The 20,930-nt window shown below is 40.2% G+C and overlaps 1 protein-coding gene across 2 annotated transcripts in view; it reads left to right on the top strand.

Moving 5' to 3' along the window:
- CHD6 (chromodomain helicase DNA binding protein 6) overlaps positions 1–20,930 on the top strand; it is a 181,752-nt gene that overhangs the window by 79,276 nt on the left and 81,546 nt on the right. The window contains exons 1-10 of one of the 2 annotated variants that reach the window (XM_036321730.1): positions 7,708–7,763; positions 8,226–8,320; positions 8,805–8,863; positions 9,705–9,822; positions 14,892–14,978; positions 15,180–15,314; positions 15,885–16,006; positions 17,674–17,917; positions 19,018–19,194; positions 19,787–19,930. In XM_036321730.1, coding sequence (XP_036177623.1) covers positions 8,270–8,320; positions 8,805–8,863; positions 9,705–9,822; positions 14,892–14,978; positions 15,180–15,314; positions 15,885–16,006; positions 17,674–17,917; positions 19,018–19,194; positions 19,787–19,930 — 1,137 coding nt within the window. In that variant the 5' untranslated portion in view covers positions 7,708–7,763; positions 8,226–8,269. Of the gene's footprint in view, positions 1–7,700; positions 7,764–8,225; positions 8,321–8,804; positions 8,864–9,704; positions 9,823–14,891; positions 14,979–15,179; positions 15,315–15,884; positions 16,007–17,673; positions 17,918–19,017; positions 19,195–19,786; positions 19,931–20,930 lie in introns of those variants that run through there. The other variant, XM_036321729.1, reaches the window with a different exon arrangement.

Genomic DNA, 20,930 nt, shown 5'->3' with positions numbered 1-20,930 from the left:
TGTGAATGAATTAAAATGGTCTTCTTTGAAGGATGATTTGAGAAAATTCCAAGCAGTTGAGAACAGATGGTTGTTATGGAAGTGTGCTTGGCAAGCAGATTTAGTTTATATCTGTGTGTATCTGTATACACTAAGTGTTTATATACACATGATCTTGCTTTTATGCACAATCTCTGTTTAGGAAAAAAAAAATCTTGATTTCCCAATTTCCTTCCAATTTTGATGCGTATTTTGGAAATGCTGCTCTCTATTAGGATAGAGTAAGACCCTGTTTTCAGTATTTTGATGATGACCATTGATTTTGTTAACCCCTGCCAAAAAAATAAATTGAAAATTTATTTCAAATTTCTTAATTTTTTACTTGAAAATTTTCTATAATTAAGAATGTTTTAAGTCCTCCATCCTTTTAGTAGTCAGAATAAAGTCCTGTGCTTTCTTCATCCATGTGTTACTGTTTCCTTGGATTTGGTCCTAGTTAAAAACTCTGAATAGCAATCAAAATTCTACCCTCAGAAACCATCATTTCCTGTTTTCCATGCTAGGTAAGAATAAGAGAATATTTGAATCTGGTAGTGAGGAAGAGGCAGTTGTTCCTCTCAGTATGTATGAGTGCTTGCTGGCTATTCTAGTCTGGATTATGCAGACTTAGTAGTAGGTTGGAAAGGTAGTTGGCAATTATGACACTTCAATGCTGGCTAGCAGAGGTCTAACTCGGGTGTCACTGTATTTCCAAAGCCTCTGCTCATTTTCCCACATGCTCGGCTTCTGTGGTCCCATAGCACTTGCTTTATACTGTTACCAAGTTGTATAGCAAAAATCTCTTGACATTATATATTCAAAACATATTTATTGAGCACCTACTATATGCCAAGTAGTGTTCGAGATAACATCAAGAAACAAAAGAGACAAAAATGTCTGCCCTCATGAAGGGAGCCTACAGCAAATGAAGAAGAAGCCTGCAACCAACACACCATCAACCTCTCCTTCCAGATATTTGCCAGATTTTGAACCCATGTGTGATGTGAAGCCAAACAGATAAGTTCAAAACTTCCAAAGGGTAACATTTTCTAGGGAATGGCTGCTAGTAAACCTAAAAATAAGAAAAGTGTGTAGTCAGTGGTGGTAAGTGCTATGGGGAAAAAAATTAGAATAAGAGAGTGATAAGGATTTCAAGAATGGGGATTACAGTTTTAAACAAGGTGGTCAGTGTTGGACTATAAAGGTAACATTTGAGCAAAGAATTGGAGGAAGTAAAGAAGCAAGGGAGCTATGTAGGGGTGAAGAGCACGTCAGGCAGAGGGAATAGCCTATGCAAAGTCCCTGAGGTAGAAGCATGCCTGTATATATGAGGAACAGGCAAGGAGACCTACAGGTAACAAGATGAGATGGGAGACTGGGTACAGATACTATCGAGTTTTGTAGACTTTTGGAAGATCTTTGACTTTATTGTTATTATTTTTTCTTTTTTTATTGATTTTGAGAGAGAGAAATATCAACATGAGAGCAAAACATCAATCGGCTGCCTCCTGCATGCCCTCTACCAGATCAAGCCCACAACCCAGATATGTGCCCTGACTGGGAATCAACCAGCAATCTTTCTGTGCATGGGACGATGCTCAACCAACTGAGCCACACCAGCCATGGCTTATTCTGAGTTAGAGAAATATTTTAAGCAGGTTAAGCAAAAGGTGTCATAATAAAAAAGGACCCTTGTGAATGTTTGAGAACAGAGTAGCAGGGCAACTAGTGAGGAGGCTCTTGGGAATAATCTGGGTGAGAAAAAAAGTTGGTTTAGATCAGAGTATAAGCAGTGGAAATGGTGAGAAACGGTTGGATTCTGAACATATTTTGAAGGAAGAGCCAACAAGATTTCTTTGCTAATCAGAAATACATAAAGAGCTCTTGCAAATCAAAACAGAGGACAATTTTAAAAATAGACAAGTGACTTGAATAGGAGCTTCACAAAGAGGATATCCACGTGGCCAATAAGCATATGAAAAGGTTTTCAGCAGCCACAGTTATCAGGGAAATGTGAATTAAAGAGACAATAATATTACATATCCACTAGCTGGCTAAAATTTTAAAGACTGACAATATCAAGTCAGGTGAACCATCCATACCTTGCTTGTGGCTGTAAAAAATGTTGAGATCACTTTGGAAAAAATGTTGACAGTATCTGTTAAAACCCAACATACAGTAGTTTAGTAATTCCACTCCTATGTATGTATCCAGGATATCTGAGTGGAAAGACATACGTGAACATTGGAAGCAACCCAAATATTTCTCAATAGTAAAATGGATAAATAAATGTTGGTGTATTTATAAAACAAAATACTACACAGTAATACAGAAGAATAAACCATGTACTATAACTATTCAATTTATATAAAGTTTAATAAAAAACAAAACTAATTAATAGTGGTAGAAGTCTGAATCGTAGTTACTTCCCATGAGAGCACAAGGGTTTTCCAGAATGTTGGAAATGTTATGTAACTTCTCTGGATGGTACTTAACACAAGTGTGTATGTGTATATGTAAAAATCCATCAACTGAACACTTGAGGTCCCTGCATACTGTATGTATGATGCCATACCCAGTAACTTTTAAAAAATATATATTTTATTGATTTTTCACAGAGAAGAAGGGAGAGAGATAGAGAGTTAGAAACATCGATGAGAGAGAAACATCGACCAGCTGCCTCCTGCACATCCCCCACTGGGGATATGCCCGCAACCCAGGTACCTGCCCCCGACCGGAATCGAACCCCGGGACCTTTCAGTCCGCAGGCTGACGCTCTATCCACTGAGCCAAACCGGTCTCGGCAGTACCCAGTAACTTTTAAAGCATTATGTTAGCATGTCTGGTCATTCCTTGATGATGAAGACCATAGCTCATTTATTTCTGTAAGACCAGTGCATAAACTTAAGAGACACTCAGTAAATAATATGGAAGGAAATTAGGAAGGAAGTAGGAAGTTAGGAAAGAAATTGGTTCATTAATCTAGTTTCTCTTAACCTAGAACCTGCCGGCTTGCCATAGAGCACTGTTTGTTGGCTGCAGGGTCGGGCTAGTGATCTTTACTGCTCAAGAAAATACATCTAGCTCTGGCTGGTGTGGCTCAGTTGGTTGGGCGACACTGAAAGGTTGCGGATTCAATTCCCAGTCAGGGCACATACCTGGTTCCTGGCTTAGAAGGGTTTGTGTAGGAGACAGCCAATTTTTTTTTTTTTTTTAAATATATATTTTATTGATTTTTTACAGAGAGGAAGGGAGAGAGATAGAGAGTTAGAAACATCGATGAGAGAGAAACATCGATCAGCTGCCTCCTGCACATCTCCTACTGGGGATGTGCCCGCAACCCAGGTACATGCCCTTGACCGGAATCGAACCTGGGACCTTACAGTCCGCAGGCCGACGCTCTATCCACTGAGCCAAACCAGTTTCGGCAGGAGACAGCCAATTGATGTTTCATTCTCACATTGATTTTTCTCTCTTCCTCTCTCTCTGAAAAATCAATAACAAATGTTAAAGAAAGAAAGAAAGAGAAAGAAAGGAAGGAGGGAGGGAGGGAGGGAGGGAGGGAGGGAGGGAGGGAGGGAGGGAGGGAACGAACACCTTGCTTTGGCCCTTTTCTGTTAGCCATGCTGATAGTATAGGATAGGTCCAAGGATATGGAGAAGGGGGAGACTTTTTAATTACATGATGTAGATTAAGAATAATAACAGGCCGAAACCGGTTTGGCTCAGTGGATAGAGCTTCGGCCTGCGGACGGAAAGGTCCCAGGTTCAATTCCGGTCAAGGGCATGTACCTGGGTTGCGGGCACATCCCCAGTGGGAGATGTGCAGGAGGCAGCTGATCGATGTTTCTCTCTCATCAATGTTTCTAACTCTCTATCTCTCTCCCTTCCTCTCTGTAAAAACTCAATAAAAAAAAAAATATATATATATATATATATATAAAGAATAATAACAGTCTGCAGTCTGTGGTCCTTGTGAGTTTGATGCTTTATTTCCTATTAAAGCATGAGACAATACACACATCCATTAGAATGGCTAAAATTTTAAAGACTGACACTATAAAGTCTCTTTCTCTCTTTCTCTTCAACAGTTCAACAAATATTTGTTGGGACTCTCTTCCAATTCAACAAATATTTGTTGGTCACCCACTGTTGCCTGGCATTTTTGAGGTATCGAGCAACATCACTGAATAAAACAAATAAGGATCTCTGCCCTCAAAAGGTTTATATCGAATGGGAGAAGACAAGCAGTAAGCAATAAACTGCCTCCTCCTTTCCTAACTTGTGCTTAAGAATCAAACAGAACAAATACTTAAACAGAAAAACAAAAGCTTTTTCCTGTTGTATGGTAGGCATAGTTCACTTGCCTTCTTGTTGAGCTGTGGGAAAAAGACTTGTCATTTTGGATTAACTTCTGCATGGCACCTAGCACAATGCCATGTGTCTGGGGGGACGTAATATTTGTAACCTTTGGGAGCATCTGTCCGTGCCTGCTGATTTCCACATTTTTTTCCTACCATCTGCCCTCCTAATTTTTTGTAAACTATCACTTTTCTGGGAAAAGCTTGATTTTAAGATCTGAGAAAATACAAGTTTTCTGTAGTGGTATGGCTTTCTGACAACCAAACCCTAGAATGGGTAGACAGTGATACGCAGAATATACCGTCCTTTTGGAAAGTTCTGATCAGGCACCCAAATACTAGGTGTACCGGTTAGTAATGCGGATTTTGTAATTAAAGAAAACACGGTAATTTCAAGAGAAACATCGAAAGTGCTTTATTCAAAGTAATGTCCATCGCTAGCTACACATTTCCCCATCTTTCAGGTAATTTGAAGATACCGTCCCAATAGAACTTTTCTTGTTTTGAGGCAACCCATTCAGAGACCCTATTTTCCAATTCTTTGTACGTTTTGAAGTGCTGCTCAGAAAGTGTGTGTGCCATCGATCAGAACAAGTGGTAATCTGAAGGAGCGAGGTCTGGTGAATACGGAGGGTGAGTTAATACTTCCCAGGCAAGATCTTTTTTATATATATATATTTTATTGATTTTTTTACAGAGAGGAAGGGAGAGGGATAGAAAGTTAGAAACATCGATGAGAGAGAAACATCGATTCAGCTGCCTCCTGCCCACTCCCTACTGGGGATGTGCCCTCAACCAGGATACATGCCTTTGACCGGAATCAAACCTGGGACCATTCACTCCGCAGGCCGATACTCTATCCACTGAGCCAAACCAGTTAGGGCCCAGGCAAGATCTTTTAACATGTCTTTAACTGGTTTTGAAGTGTGTGATGGTGCGTTATCATGAAACAAAATTACTTTGCCATGTCTTCTGGCCCATTCTGGTCGTTTTACGATCAAAGCATGGTTCAAATTGATTATTTGTTGTCGGTAGCAATCAGTATTAATGGTTTCACCTGGTTTTAGTAGCTCATAACACACCCACCTTCCTGATCCCACCAAATGCAGAGCATTGTCTTCTTTCCGAAGCGATTTGGCCTTGCAGTCGATGTTGACCTGGATCAACCCATGATTTTGTGCATTTGGGATTCTCAAAATAAATTAACTTTTCATCGCCAGTCACAATTCAATGCAAAAAAGACTTTCTTTGGTGCCATTGAAGCAACATTTTACTGTTGACTTTTCAGTTTTCCATTTGTCTTTTCGTTCAGTTGATGTGGCACCCATTTTCCTTCCTTTAAAATCTTTCCCATTGCTTGTAAACGATCAGAAATTGTTTGCTGAGCAACGTTTAATCTTTCTGCAAGTTGTTTTTGAGTTTGACACGCATCTTCATCCAATAATGCTTGTAATTGTTGGTCTTCAAACTTTTGCAGTTGACCTTGGATGTTCTTGGATTTCACATCGAAATCGTCACTTTTAAAGCATTTAAACCAGCGTTCACAAGTATCTTGAGATGGATCATGTTCACCATAAGCTTCCCGAAGTATAAGATAACTTTTTCTTCAAAATAATGAATTAAAACTTCCCACAAATGCTCATTTTTGGCACGGAATTCGACATTTTTAAGTGTAAAAATATCTATGGTGTTAACACCTTCAGCAAATTTGACATATGAAGTTTTGAAGCTTGCTGTCAATACAACAAAATAGCATAGATATCAAATCGCATATATATCAACATATGTGTAACTCCATCTATTGAAAAAAATCCGCATTATTAACTGGTATACCTAGTAGTTATTTTGAGAGTTACGGTTGTTGTGATGAACATTCTTTTTATACACAGTTCTAAATCTCATACCATGATAAATACTAGATCTGGGACAGTCTTATAGTGCATAGGAAACCATTGAAATAAAACTACTTAAAGTCCTAGAAAGAATGTTAAATGCAAGAGTGTTCTGATTCAATGCATTCTTTTTTAAAGTTTTTCAGGGTTTTTTTGTTTATGTTGTTTTTAATCCTCACCCGGAGATATCTTTTACATTGCTTTCTAGAGAGTGGGAGGGAGGGAGGTGGTGGGGGGGAGAGAAATATGGGGGAGAGAGAGAGAGATCGAGAGAGATCAATTGATTGCCTCCCTCACACACCCCTCCCTGGACTGGGGAACCTGCAACTGAGGTTCTTGCCCTTGACCAGGAATTGAGCCTGAGACCCTTTGTTCTGCAGGAGAATGCTCTAACCACTGAGCACCAGCCAGGGCAAGTTTGTCATTTTTAATGCAGATTTTTAAAGATTGCATACTCTGTAAAAGAAATTTCATGGAAATTAGTAGCATAGAAATGTTGATGTGTATCTAGAGTAGTAAAGGAAGAAATTAATTTGTGTCAGTTGGGATTTGTAGTCAAAGGATGATCAATGAAACAGCTATTTCCAGATACTGAGGGGAAAGATGGTACAATTTAGAAGGGAGTAATTACACCTTCCATCTACATAGGGCTTACTCTCCAAAAATGTTTTCATGTGCCATTTTATCCTCCCAGTGATCCAGTGAGATATTCATTTTTAACTCCTTTATTAATAGATTTGGAAACCATGAGGTGTTCATTGACTTGCCCAAAGACAAAGGCTGGTAGGTATTAGGATTGAGACCTTCTGCCCTAGCCAGTTTGGCTCAGTGGATAGAGCATCAGCCTGCGGACTGAAGGGTTCCAGGTTCAATTCCAGTCAAGGGCACGTACCTCAGTTGAAGGCTTCCTGGCCCTGGTGGGCATGCTGGAGGCAACCAATTGATGTGTCTCTCTCATATTGGTGTTTCTATCTCTTCCACTCTCTAAAAATCAATGAGAAAATATCCTCGGGTGAGGATTAAAAAAAAGAGAGAGAGAGAATTGGGACCTGCTGATTCTAAAGCTCCCAGACGGTAACTTCTACACTTTTCTGAAAGTTACATGTTGCAACATGTAGGCAGTTTTGGCAGAGGAAGGAAGTCCTTGGACTTTTTTAGTGATGCATAAAGGCAGATCTGAAATTAAGAGTCTGAAAAGCAGAATAACTTTTCAGCATGTGTTTGTTTGTGGAGGCGGGTAATAGGATTGTGCCCAGAGGTTAAAAGATTTTCTATCTTTTGATCACTCTGTGGTCTTATAGAAGGGAGGCATCAGTATTCAAAGGTGAACTTTTGGATTTAGTAGTACCTATTGTATTATTTCTTAACAGAATTATTTCTTGGATTCTGTGCTGCTAGTGATTCTCTTTCCTTTTAACCCCCATCTCCAGGAGCCTCCAGAAGATGATGCAAACATCATTGAGAAGATCCTGGCATCTAAGACTGTCCAGGAGGTCGGTGACTTATTATTTTGGCTTTTATATCACTAGCACAGATTATATCCTCTGTGAAGAGAAGTTTGGCTAGCCCAGCTGGTGTTGCTCTGTGGTTGAGCATTGACCCATGAACCAGGAGGTCACGGTTCGATTCCCAGCGAGGGCATATTCTGGGTTTAGGCTCTGTCCCCAGTTTGGGGCATGTAGGAGGCAGCTGATCAATGATTCTCTCTTATCATTGATGTTTCTATATCAATGTTTCTATATCTCCCCCGTCCCTTCTTCTCTCAAATCAATAAAAATGTATTTTTTAAAAATAGAGATGTTTGGCTAGAGAATCTGGGATGGTCATTCCTAGCTGGAGTATGAGATAAGCTAGTCAACACTTATTGTAGGACATAAAATTCTTAAATATTTGTGAATGGCCCAAACTGATATTTTCCACCATTGTGATCCTAGCAAAAGATCTTTATCCCTTAGTTTCTGTAGGCCATTGAAAGTCATCAGAGAACCAAGACGAAGAGATGGCAAGATGGAAACATTGGGGTTTTTCCTTTAGATATCCCAGGGCCATTGTAAGTATTCTCTAGAGAAAGTTCCTGAGTGAAAGTGCCAGTGAGAGCATAAACACTTCAAGTATTTATGAAAGTAACATTCCTTACTTTGAGAGTGAACACCACTGGTGTTTGGGGTGACGGTCATGGGGGAGGGGACTCCAGAGATATAACACATGTTCTTAGTTCTGCACCAGGCTCTGCTCCTCGCGGGTCTCAGAGCCCTGGGCCAGTTTGCGGTTATCAGCTGAACCAACACTGTCCCAGCCTGGACCTTGGAAGGACACTGGGAGGATCATTTTTTTCTTTTTTACCTTATAGCTAACTGTGTATTCAGCCTTATTAACCCTGCTCAGTAGCTGTCAGAAAAAGACCTGGAAAAATGAATATGTCCTCAAGAAATCTGTATTAAAACCAGGCAGAGATGTTTATTTACGTTTTCTTTTGGCATACAAAGGCGATCTGCAGATATCTGGGCTGATTAACTGCTTGCTCTTGGTTACAGGTTCACCCTGGAGAGCCCCCATTTGACTTGGAGCTGTTCTACGTTAAGTATAGAAATTTGTACGTCTATTTAATATATTATTTGTATTTGAATTTTATATAAATGAAACTTCCTTTCCCTTTCACTTCATCTTCTATATTTTCAAGGATGGCCCCTAAGGCATGACCCACAGTTAGTTGACTCAAGTTCACTTATGTGATAGTGCTCAACTTTGGCTGCACATAGTATCACCTGAGAGCTTTCAAACTACTGAAGCCCTTGCTCTACTCAAGACCTGTTGACTCAGACCCTGGGAGTATGTCCTAAGAATTGGTGTTTTTTTAAAACTCCCTGTGTGATTCTCATTTGCACCCAGGGTGGAAAACCACTGTTCTTATAGCCTATACTTTCCCCCCATGCATTTTTCTTTAGTTCTCTGTTACACACCCACTTTCACTAATGTGTAATGATAGCCTGCCTGCATAGAAGCTGCAGAGTGCTCCATTGCTTGGAATTGCTCCATTGTTTCTCCTGTTTTCGCCTTTAAGGCAGTGGTTCTCAACCTTCTGGCCCTTTAAATACAGTTCCTCATGTTGTGACCCAACCACAAAATTATTTTCGTTGCTACCTCATAATGTAATGTTGCTACTGTTATGAATCGTAATGTAAATATCTGATATGCAGGATGGTCTTAGACGACCCCTGTGATAGAGTCGTTTGACTGCCAAAGGAGTCGCGACCCATAGGTTGAGAACCATTGCTTTAAGGGCAAAGCCCTTGTAGGCCAAATCTCCAGCAGTTTCACAACAAACCACTCCAGTTGCTTCTGTGTTAGATTGTTATCCTGTTTATTGGAACATTTTAAAGCTTAGTGATTTGCTAGTTCTATGCTTGTCTCACAAGTTATGTGTCATTGGATAGTTCCTACTTACACTGTAAATGGGCCACGATGGAAGAGCTCGAAAAGGATCCTCGCATCGCACAGAAGATCAAGCGATTTAGGAATAAACAAGCCCAGATGAAGCACATTTTTACTGAGGTGAAGCAATATTTACTGATTAATCTGACTACTGCTTTTCTTGCAGAATTAAATACTGGGTGTAAGTTTCTTTAAATTGAAGTTTTGTGCAGATCTGTTAGTTAAGTCAAATTGATAAGTATGCACTGATTTATAGCAAAACTAGTCCAGATTTAAGCCAAAGAAAACAAATTATCCACGGAGGTATGAGGAGCAAACCTTACAAACTAACAACCCATAAGAACAGGCATCTTGGTCAGAATACCAGTGAACAACTAGGGCAAGAGGAATATGCACACAATTCTTTCATCCCCCAACTCCAAAGGCAATTCCAAAGAGACCCAAAATATGAATGTAAAAAATAAAAACAAAGTCCAAATGCTCAAAAATAAATAAATAAATTTATATTAAACTTGGGAATTTCTAAGTATGGGTCCTATAGCCAGAGGAAGGATTGGTGGATTTGGATCTTAAACAAATCTATAGTATCTATACATTAGAAAATACCATAAACAAATCTTAAATTGTATGTAAAAATATTTTTTAATTATATACATATACACATACATAGTAATTAGGAAATATCTATATGCATTATATATACATATTTTCTAATGATACACATATACACATACATATATACATGGTATATATTTTTTATCTAGTATGAGAACCTTCCTATTTATGTTTTTATACATACACATTATATACATACATATACATATAACCAATAGTTTAATAAGAAATACTCTTATAATTAAGAAAAATATAAAACCCAAAATAGAAAAAAATGGACAAATTAACCTACAAAAATGTAGTCAATTTGACTACTAGTCAAAGAATGTAAATTAAAATGGGAATCTTCTAATCTTTTCTTATCAAGTATTTGAAGGTTTTAAAAATAAGTACTGTCTATTGCTGGTGAGGGTGTAGGGAACATCACCCTTGGTACATCACTGGGTGGGAGCATCAGGCCATGTGGCTGTCAGAAGAGCAGTAAGACAAACGACATCAAATGTCTCAAAATTTGCATGTCGTCTATCCCAGCAACTAACTCTGTCCTTTATTTTAAGGAAACTATCAAGTCTTTGTGCAAAGATTTAACAATGATAAGCAGTTGTTTATATTGGTGAAAAATTGAAAATGAAGTGTTAGATAATAGACTTTTGTTAAATTATACAGCCCATAGGATGGAATACTATGCAGCCAGAAAAAATGGTATTGGAAAACAGTTATTAATGACATGGAAAGTCTCTTCTCTGGCTGATGGGCTTGTGGTGATTTTTATTTTCTTATTTTTTAGCATGTGATTTTTAAATTTTAGTTAGATAACTTTTGAAGAAAAGAAGCAATAAAAATTATTCTTAAAATGTAGTCATAAGTACTGGACCTTAAGAGAGCACTCAGATGTCATCAAATTGTAGTAAATTGCTACAGATATTTACCAATTATTTATGTTGTACTCCCTTTTCTTGTGACAAAAAATTATTTTAGGACAATGTCAATAAGCATTCTTCATGTCCTAATGTGGGGTTCTTCCTCTTCAGCCTTAATGTTTGGCCCAGGTCCTCTCCCCTCCTCCCCCAATAATTGTTCTAATGCCTGTGAGAACTGTTTTCATGGCATCATCCCTCTGGTAGAGAATTGGGGAAAGGAAGGTGACTACTAGAATTAGAAAACCATCTTGAAGCCCTATTGGATACTCTCCCTCTGTTCTTGGAACATCTTTTCCACACCTCTATTTTAGCAAGTATTTGCAGTGCAGTAACTTGTTTACAACATGTCTGTATCTTCCATTTTGAGCCCTGGAAGACAGACAGGGCCCTGGTCTTCCTCATATTTCTAGCCCTGGTACTAGGCACAGAGTCAGTGCTCAATAATTATTTGGCTGTTCCCAGGGAGTGAGGATGGTTTGACCTATGCTGTTCGTTACCCTGCTCCAGAACCTTCAGAATTTCCCATTTTCTTGGGATAAAGTTCAAACTTCTTAATATAGCCTTCAAAGACCCATGTGTCTATTTTCTGATTTATTCTCAAGGGTGTGAGCTTTCCTTGGTTGGGAATAGAGAGAGAGGAAATTGTGTTGTTTTTACAGAAATACCGTAACAGCAGTTCACACTCTTGGGGGGGGGGGGGGGGAAGGTTGGAGGACATCATGAAATTAAGGAATAATCTTGGGGAATAGTTCCTATAATACTGTCTTTGGTTTTAACATTTTTATTAATAACTTGGATAAATGCTATTCTTATAAAAGAAATAACTTAGTTTTGAGTAGAGTGTCTTCATATCTATTATTTCCAGGTGCTTTATGAGGTAGCCAGGGGAGAGGGTAGTCTTGTGAAGGAGACTCCAGTTGGAGAGACTGGAGTTCCCATACTCCATAGGGATAGAGGCCCAACTAAAACCCTTTCTGAAAACCAGAAATAATGCTGGGAGAATAAATGACAAAGACAATGTTCAGGTTTACCTGGACAGGTCAGGATGAGTGAAATATAATGACTGTAAAATGTAATGTCATACATTTGTATTTAAAGATCTTTACATTTTGGAGTATAGAGAATGACTGGATAGCAGTTCTAGGGAGGAAAGATGTTGCCAGTTTAATTACAAGTTTGCTGTGGGCCAAGAGTAGGGTGTGGCTGTTTAAAAAGTAACATAGCCAAAACCGGTTTGGCTCAGTGGATAGAGCGTTGGCCTGCGGACTGAAAGGTCCCGGGTTTGATTCCGGTCAAGGGCATGTACCTGGGTTGCGGGCACATCCCCAGTGGGAAATGTGCAGGAGGCAGCTGGATCGATGTTTCTCTCTCATCGATGTTTCTAGCTCTCTGTCTCTCTCCCTTCCTCTCTGTAAAAAATCAATAAAATATATTAAAAAAAAAAAAGGTAAAGAAAAGTCTTTAAATAAATAAGTAAGTAAGTAAGTAAATAAATAAATAAATAAAAAGTAACATAAATCCTGCACTGTACCAATAGAACAGTCCTGCTGTGCCTTGCTGTTTTGATTCCTAAACTAGAGGCCTGGTGTACAAATTCATGCATGGGTAGAGTCCCTTCCGGCTGCCGGCCGGACCTCCCTTCCCCGGCTGCTGGCCGAGGCCTTCCTTCATTTTGTGCTGCACCCTAGTGGTCAGCGCATGTCATAGCGAGCAATAGAACTCCCGGTCTCCCAGTCGAACTCCCATGGGGACACTTTGCATACTAGCCTTTTATATATATAGATGTTATGTTTATTTTTGGGTACCAGGATTCAGTGAGGTTCTGCAAATCCTGAGGGCAGCTGCAGGAAGACTGTAATGGTGATAAAGGATTCCAGTCATAGCTGAGTGATTGAGAAAAAAGGTGGAAAGCAGACTGCATGCTGCTACGAGCCTGGGTTCTAGAGCCAAACCATTCCCCCCATACTCATGCACACACCTGGGTGGCCTTGGGCCACTTGCATAACATCCTTCCTAATAGTATCAACTTACAGAATACCTGGGAGGATTAAGTGACACAATGTTTGTACCCGTAGAAGTGCTGAGCACAATACCTGACCCATAGTCACTCTTCCACAAGTGTGAGCTCTGTATCATTAAGGGATCTGGAAACATTAAAGCATCTGAAGGACACTTGGATGTCTGGGGCTATTTAACCCAGCTAGGGAGGGGTTGTTGAAGAGCCAACACAGAGAGGTAGAATCAACTTGGTCACCATTGCTGGAGAGGAAGCAGTTCTCACCAATGAGTCACAGTTACAGGATGGAAATGGAGCTGTAATTTAATAGTCATAACGATAAAGATCATGATGCTACTGCCGAGCAGGCAGAGGTAGAACTGTCTTGGCAGTGGGTCAGGTCTTAGAGTGCAGTATATTCCTGAACATGAGAATAATTGAATCTGAGGGTGGATTTGCCAGGAATGCTATGTAAAGTATTCTTGCAGTGGTTAGATTCTAACCGTTAGAAGATGAAACTAGATAGCGTGTAATGAGCCTTCCAACTTAAGGGGCCATAAGAACATTCTAGCTGTCCAGGATTGGGGCTTCTGGGTAAGAAAGACCTGGGTAAACCTCCAGTTCTCACAGCTCTGTGTTCCTTGGTCATGTTACTTAGCTGCTCTGAGTCAGCTTTCTCATCTGTAAAGTAATTGTAGTACCTACTCTATAAAGTAGTTTTGAGACTTAAATGAAAGCATTTAACCTGATTCCAGACACACATTAAATATTTCTCAGTGCTGTTTATTGTTGTTTTATAAGTACACTTTTTTTGAAGCATCCTATATAATAAAAGGCTAATATGCAAATCGACCAAATGGCAGAATGACTGGTCGCTATGATGCACACTGACCACCAGAGGGCAGACACTCCTTGCAGGAACTGGTAGTCAGTGTGCTCCCACAGGGGGAACGCCGCTCAACCAGAAGCTGGGCTCACAGCTGGTGAGCACAGTGGGGTGGCAGGAGCCTCTCCCACCTCCGCGGCAGTGCTAAGGGTGTCTGACTGATGGTCCAGACATCCCCTGAGGGCTCCTGGACTGCGAGAGGGTGCAGGTTGGGGTGAGGGACCCCCCCCCCCAAGTGCACAAATTTCATGCACTGGGCTTCTAGTAACGTATATAAAGATAAACAGATCCTAAGGGTACAGGTCAGTGAATTTTTACAAAATAAACACATCTGTGTAACCACCTCCTGGATCAGGAATTAGAACATTATCTTCACCCCAGAAGCTCCTCTCATGGCTCCTTCCAGCATTAGCTATTACTGTTATTTATATTAAGAAGGAAAAGAAACCAGAGTTTCCAAGGGTGAACTTTGGAACAGGGAGCAGTAATAAAAGGGCATCCTCTTTGTGCTGATTTTTGCACAGTACTACAGTAATCAGAGGGAAGTCCTCCCCTGGCTGAGGGAAGCCTGTGAGGTGTGGTTGATTCCTTCCAGTTTAGTCATGGAGAGCAGGATTTAGGACAGTGAAGAGTGTCTGAGGTGACTTTTATTCTCAGGTGAACCATTTCATGTGTTTCCTGATAGGTCCAGAGTAGGGGTCACTTATGGTAAAGCATGAAGTGGGATTTGAGGTCAGGGGGACACTCTTAAACTCTTCTCTGTTTGCATTAGCCTGACGAAGACTTGTTCAACCCAGACTATGTAGAAGTTGATCGCATCTTGGAGGTGGCCCACACCAAGGATGCAGAAACAGGAGAGGTAGGTGTTTTGCTATGCTGACTCTCCTAGTGTCTTCCCTTCTTACCTTATATTGTGCATGTTTTGTCAACATGTGGTCTTTGTTTGAATGGCATTTGTGTGTTATATTATAGGGTGGGTTTCCATAAGTTGGTCAGAGTATGATCGATGCCTATAATCTAGTAGAAAGAACTTTTTTCTCTCTCTCCTCTTTCCCACCAGGAAGTGACGCATTATCTGGTGAAGTGGTGCTCACTGCCCTATGAAGAAAGTACATGGGAGCTAGAGGAAGACGTGGATCCTGCTAAAGTTAAAGAATTCGAATCTCTTCAAGTTCTCCCTGAAATTAAGCATATGGTAATCTATCAGTTTTATGTAGAATTTGGTGTTTCATATGGAAAGATAAAGTAATAAGATTGCTAGTGTGTTTATGAAGAATTTAAGGAATTTGAAGTTTTGATTATCAGGCTTTTTGCCTGATGTTCTGACTCTAGAAACTAATCAAAATATTTGACCCACTGTACTTTCCTGAGCTCATGCCACAGGCACAAAGAAATAAAAGAAATTCTGTCTATAGAAACCGAAAAACCTGACTAATATTGGCTTTCAGGGAAATTAAAATGTAAGTAGGATTGATATCTAAGAGTCTAAGTAAAACAATATAACGGTAAGATTTAGGTGGGTCTGTTTCTCTTTTTTATTAATTACTTGCAAATTTTAGAGAGATATTCTTAGTTTAATCCAGTGAAACCTAGAAAATGTAGGGCCTATACATTAGTCAGAAAACAGTCACTGTAGTTTGAAGCCAGATTTAGGGCAGTGTTTTGAGATTTACTACTTTCCCCATTATTATTTTGTGTCCTTATTTGTTTTATGCTTCTAAAACATAACTCTCTACGTAGTGTGCTCTCTGTTTTTTTCTACTAGGAACGGCCTGCTTCAGACTCCTGGCAGAAACTCGAGAAGTCTCGTGAGTATAAGAACAGTAACCAGCTCCGGGAGTACCAGCTGGAGGGAATGAACTGGCTTCTATTTAACTGGTATAACAGGTGAGGATCCAGACCATTCCTATTTTCGTGGGTGATTTTCTTTTTTTTCTTTTTTTTAATATATTTTATCGATTTTTTTACAGAGAGGAAGGGAGAGGGATAGAGAGTTAGAAACATCGATCAGCTGCCTCCTGCACACTTCCCACTGGGGATGTGCCCGCAACCAAGGTACATGCCCTTGACCGGAATCGAACCTGGGACCTTTCAGTCTGCAGGCCGACGCTCTATTCACTGAGCCAAACCGGTTAGGGCATGGGTGATTTTCTAACCAAGTGTTTGTACTTGAAGGTGGGTTGCTGCCTTGGCCCACTTAGAGTAGAGCAGCAGAGAGCTGAGAGGACAACACAGCCATTGATTCAGGCTGGCAGTCCTTGCATGTCCCTCATACTAGGACATCATATTTTTATGTCAGGTATTTCTCCCAACCAAAAGGAACGGTCTTTACACATCATCGACTTTGTGCTTTTTTTTTCGCCTTTGCCAATCTAGCTAAAAGGTAATGCTCTATCTTGGTTATGCTCAAAGGATCCTTTAAACGTGTTTTCTATCTCTATGTCTTTAGCAAAAATTGGCTTTAAAGGGGAATAGATCTGAATTCTTGCCCCAACTCTGCTACTTGTTTGTGAGCCACAGATGTTCTAGACTTGTACTGGAATGCTCAGGTTGGACTCTTTGTGCTTTAGTTCCTATCAGAATAGATGAAGCAGATGAAATTTGAGAAAAATGGGTTGAGATTTTCTTAACATTCTAGACAGGGGTGGGCAAACTTTTTGACTCGAGGGCCACAATGGGTTCTTAAACTGTGGGCCGGAACAAAAGCATGGATGGAGTGTTTGTGTGAACTAATATAAATTCAAAGTAAACATCATTACATAAAAGGGTACGGTCTTTTTTTTTTTTTTTTTTTTTTTTTAGTTTTATTCATTTCAAACAGGCCACATCCGGCCCGCGGGCGTAGTTTGCCCACGGCTGTTCTAGAATGTCCGTCTCCACCCCCCTCCCCCCGCCATCCCCCAGACAGCATGTTGTAACGGAAAACACACCAAGATGGGACTCTGGAGGCGTGTGTTCTGGCGTAGTCTTCTGCCCTTATTCTCAGCTCAGAGCGTTGCTTTCTAGGTCTGAGGTTGCCCTCTATGCAGTGAGAGGTGAGACTGGATGGGGCCACACCCTTGCTTCAAGTGTCTTGGCTCTGTGCAATCTGTGACCCTGAATGACCAGAAGAGACCAGCATCTTTTCTCTGATTAGAAATTTATTATGTGGGTTAAGTTTGTCCTTTGATAACACAAGTGAAAGACAATGAGAATCATGTAACTTACCATTTTATTTTTGCCTTTGCTTCCATGAAGTTTGTTGGATACAGAAACTGGCTTCAGTTTGAGGCATATTTTTGTTCTCTATTATTTTAATTTTTAGTGTTTTTAGATTTTATTTAAATGGACCCATTTCATGTAGTTTCTCATAATCTGCCATAATTCTTTTTTGGAAGCAGGCAAGATATGACTAATAATAATAAAAACTTGCCTTAGTTGCATCTCTGGCAAATGCTGATAAGACCTTCACTTACAGGTCGAGGTATGCTTCTAAGGTATCTTTTTAGTTATAACCACCCTCTACCTCTGTCCTGTATTGATTGTGAATCGCCTGTATTTCTTACTCTCTGCAGGAAAAACTGTATTTTGGCTGATGAGATGGGCCTAGGGAAGACCATCCAGTCCATCACATTCCTTTCAGAAATATTCCTCAGGGGAGTCCATGGCCCTTTCCTCATCATCGCCCCCCTCTCCACTATCACCAACTGGGAACGGGAGTTTCGAACGTGGACAGAGATGAATGCCATTGTGTACCACGGCAGCCAGATCAGTAGGCAGATGATCCAGCAGTATGAGATGGTGTACAGAGATGCACAGGTGAGCCTTATGCTGATCACAAAGACCCAGTGACACCTCGATGTCACAGTTGAGAGCAGCATTTCTGTCACTTTTCTTCTGGAGTTTAGTGTCTTGTGCCTTGGGCTACTATTTACTGATTATGTAGAGTCAGTCAAATGCTTATTGAGGCAGACTTCTTACTCCTCCCTGCTAGTTTAATTTATGATAAAACACGGAATTATAGGGCATGCTTTATACTCCCTGAGATATACCAGAGGACTCTGAAAGCTTGGCTTCTGTGTTGGATTATGAAGTTACTTTTACACACAAAATTTTATCTGAATTGCTGTATGCTCAGTGAAGAAAGTGAGCAGCAGAATTGGTGTATAGAGAATGGGTTCCTAGCCAGGGAGATTGGAGAAGACGTTAACAGATTTGACAGGGAAGGATAAAGAGAAAACAGGATTCAAATTGTTAAAAGCACAATAGAATTTTTAAAAAGCTTTTGTTAAGTATAAGGACTTTGCCAAGTATGCTTGTGTTCTTGTTCTGGGCACTGAATTGTATAATTAAGGTGAAAATTAAAAGAATCTAATCAGAGAAAAGCCAGCCGGGAGCTTTGTAACTGCAGGAGACACTTGGAAGGAATTTACTGTGTGCTCTGACATGATGCAGCTCTGTTCTTTAAATGTGATGGCAGCACTGAGACAGGCTAAAAGACAAAGGTGTGCCCTCCTGGTAGCACCTGTCCCAGGGTAATCAAGATCTTTACTGTCTATGCATGGTTTAGACAGACTCGTGACTAGAATGTGTGAATCAAAACCCATCTGCTTTCCTTACCCTGGCAGTTAATAAATAAAAAGCTCCCTTGCTGTGCCTCCCGTACTGCTCATCTGTCTCACCTTTGTGAGGGCACATGCTCTCTTCTGTTTCACCCATGTAATGAGGTCTGTCTCTTGTCTATATAGCTGGTACATTCTTGTGTTCTCTCTTTTCTCAAATGAGGAAGAGCAGTGCTTATTGGCTTCTTACCTAGGCCCTAGCATTTCTAGTGCTGGCTCCTCTTGGCCAGCTGGTGCCCATTAGCTGGATTCTGTAGCCATTGCATAAAGTTTTGCCTGCTGTTGTATCATCCTCAGGGAAACCCCCTTTCAGGAGTCTTCAAGTTCCATGTTGTCATCACAACATTTGAGATGATCCTGGCAGACTGCCCAGAGCTGAAGAAGATTCACTGGAGCTGTGTGATCATCGATGAAGCTCACAGGTTGAAGAACAGGAACTGCAAACTTCTGGAGGGTCTAAAGCTCATGGCCCTGGTGAGAGTTGCAAGCTCTTCACCTAAACATGGGGGCTTCTCTTCACTCTGGAGGAAGCATTCTTCATGTAACTTACTTTTGCGTAGTTTCTTTACTCTAGATTTTGTTTGCCCTCTGTAGCTATGATAGTGTAGGAGTCAAATGTGTTTGTTTTTTGTTATGAACTGGGTTAACAGTTTGACCTTTGCTATAGATTGATTCCCAAAGGGGCCCAAGGGAATCTTAAATCCCATTAAATTTGTGACCTGGAAATGTAAGGTGTTTTGATTTGTTTCTGGGTACCTGAATGATCTGATACCAAAAATGATGGCTTTTTAACATTATTGTCTTGGCACAGTGCCCAGAATGTGAGGGAAGGCACTTAGTAATGTTGAACGAATGAATGAATGAATGGTTGCTTTAATTAACATGAAATTGCTGCTGGAATTATTAATGTGAAAGGAAGGTTGATCTATTAACTGTATGCCCATGAAATGTTGGCACCCTGTCTTTTCATTAACGCACAATAGAATTGCCCCAAATTGAGCGCAGAATGCCCTGGCCTACTGTTTGGGGAGCTCAAACACTGTTCATCATGTGTTAATTTGTGCAGGAACACAAAGTGCTGCTCACTGGGACACCCTTGCAGAACTCTGTGGAGGAACTCTTCAGTTTGCTCAACTTTCTGGAGCCATCACAGTTTCCTTCAGAGACTGCTTTCTTGGAGGAGTTTGGAGATCTGAAAACAGAGGAACAGGTAAATAGGGGCCTGTAGAATCGTGTAGACAATGTGATGATTACTTTACCATCAAGGAGAGAAACCACTGTGGGGACAGGAGTTAGCAAGTTCTGACATCCTTTATTTAATGTATTTTTTGTTTATGTTGAGGAGGATAAGCTAGTTATCCAAAGAATAAATGAATCAGCACCTAAAATATTATATGTTAACATATCAGGCCTCTAGCCTTCACTGATCTCACACGTAAGTTCAGTGATTTTGCTCATAGCTGTGATTTCAGGATCTTGGTGCTTTCTTTTGCTCCCCTCACCCTTCCTCCTTCCTCCTACATAATCTGCAACATATTCCCAGGCTCATTCTTTAGTACAACAAAGTACTCAAGAGCAGTGAGGAAAAGAAGGCAATTATATATTAGAGTAATTGGTAAGTCCAGCTTTGTCCATATCAACTAAATTTCCTCAGTTTTGAAAGATGTAGTCCTGAGTCTGGCTTATTGGACTCAAAGCTGATTCAAAATGACCAACATTAATAAATAACTGTCTACTAGGGTAGAATTATCTACTAAAGATTACAGAAATAAGCCAGACAAGTTTACATCCTCTTGTTGTATCGATCCCTTTAGTATTATGAAGTGGCCTTCCTTATCTCTTGTTATGGCCTTCACTTTGAGGTCTATTTTGTCAGATATAAGTATTGCTACCCCAGCTTTTTTTTTCATTTCCATTTGCCTGGAAGATATTTTTCCATCCCTTCACTTTCAGTCTGTGTGAGTCCCTTGTTCTGAGGTGGGTTTCTTGTAGACAGCATATATATGGGTCATGTTTTTTTATCCATTCAGCCCCTCGATGTCTTTTGATTGGAGCATTTAGTCCATTTACATTTAAAGTTATTATTGAAAAGTACTTGTTTGTAGCCATTTTTACTTTTTGTGCCTGTGTTCTTTCTTACCTTTTTATTTCTTCTTTTTACACCAGTCCCTTTAGCATTTCTTGCATTGCTGTTTTGGTAGTGATAAACT

Source organism: Myotis myotis, unplaced genomic scaffold (genome assembly GCF_014108235.1).
Source record: "Myotis myotis isolate mMyoMyo1 unplaced genomic scaffold, mMyoMyo1.p scaffold_m19_p_9, whole genome shotgun sequence".
Classification (NCBI taxonomy): Eukaryota; Metazoa; Chordata; class Mammalia; order Chiroptera; family Vespertilionidae; genus Myotis; species Myotis myotis.
The sequence above is the reverse complement of the archived record's forward strand: the minus strand, read 5'-3'. Positions and strand labels throughout refer to the sequence as shown.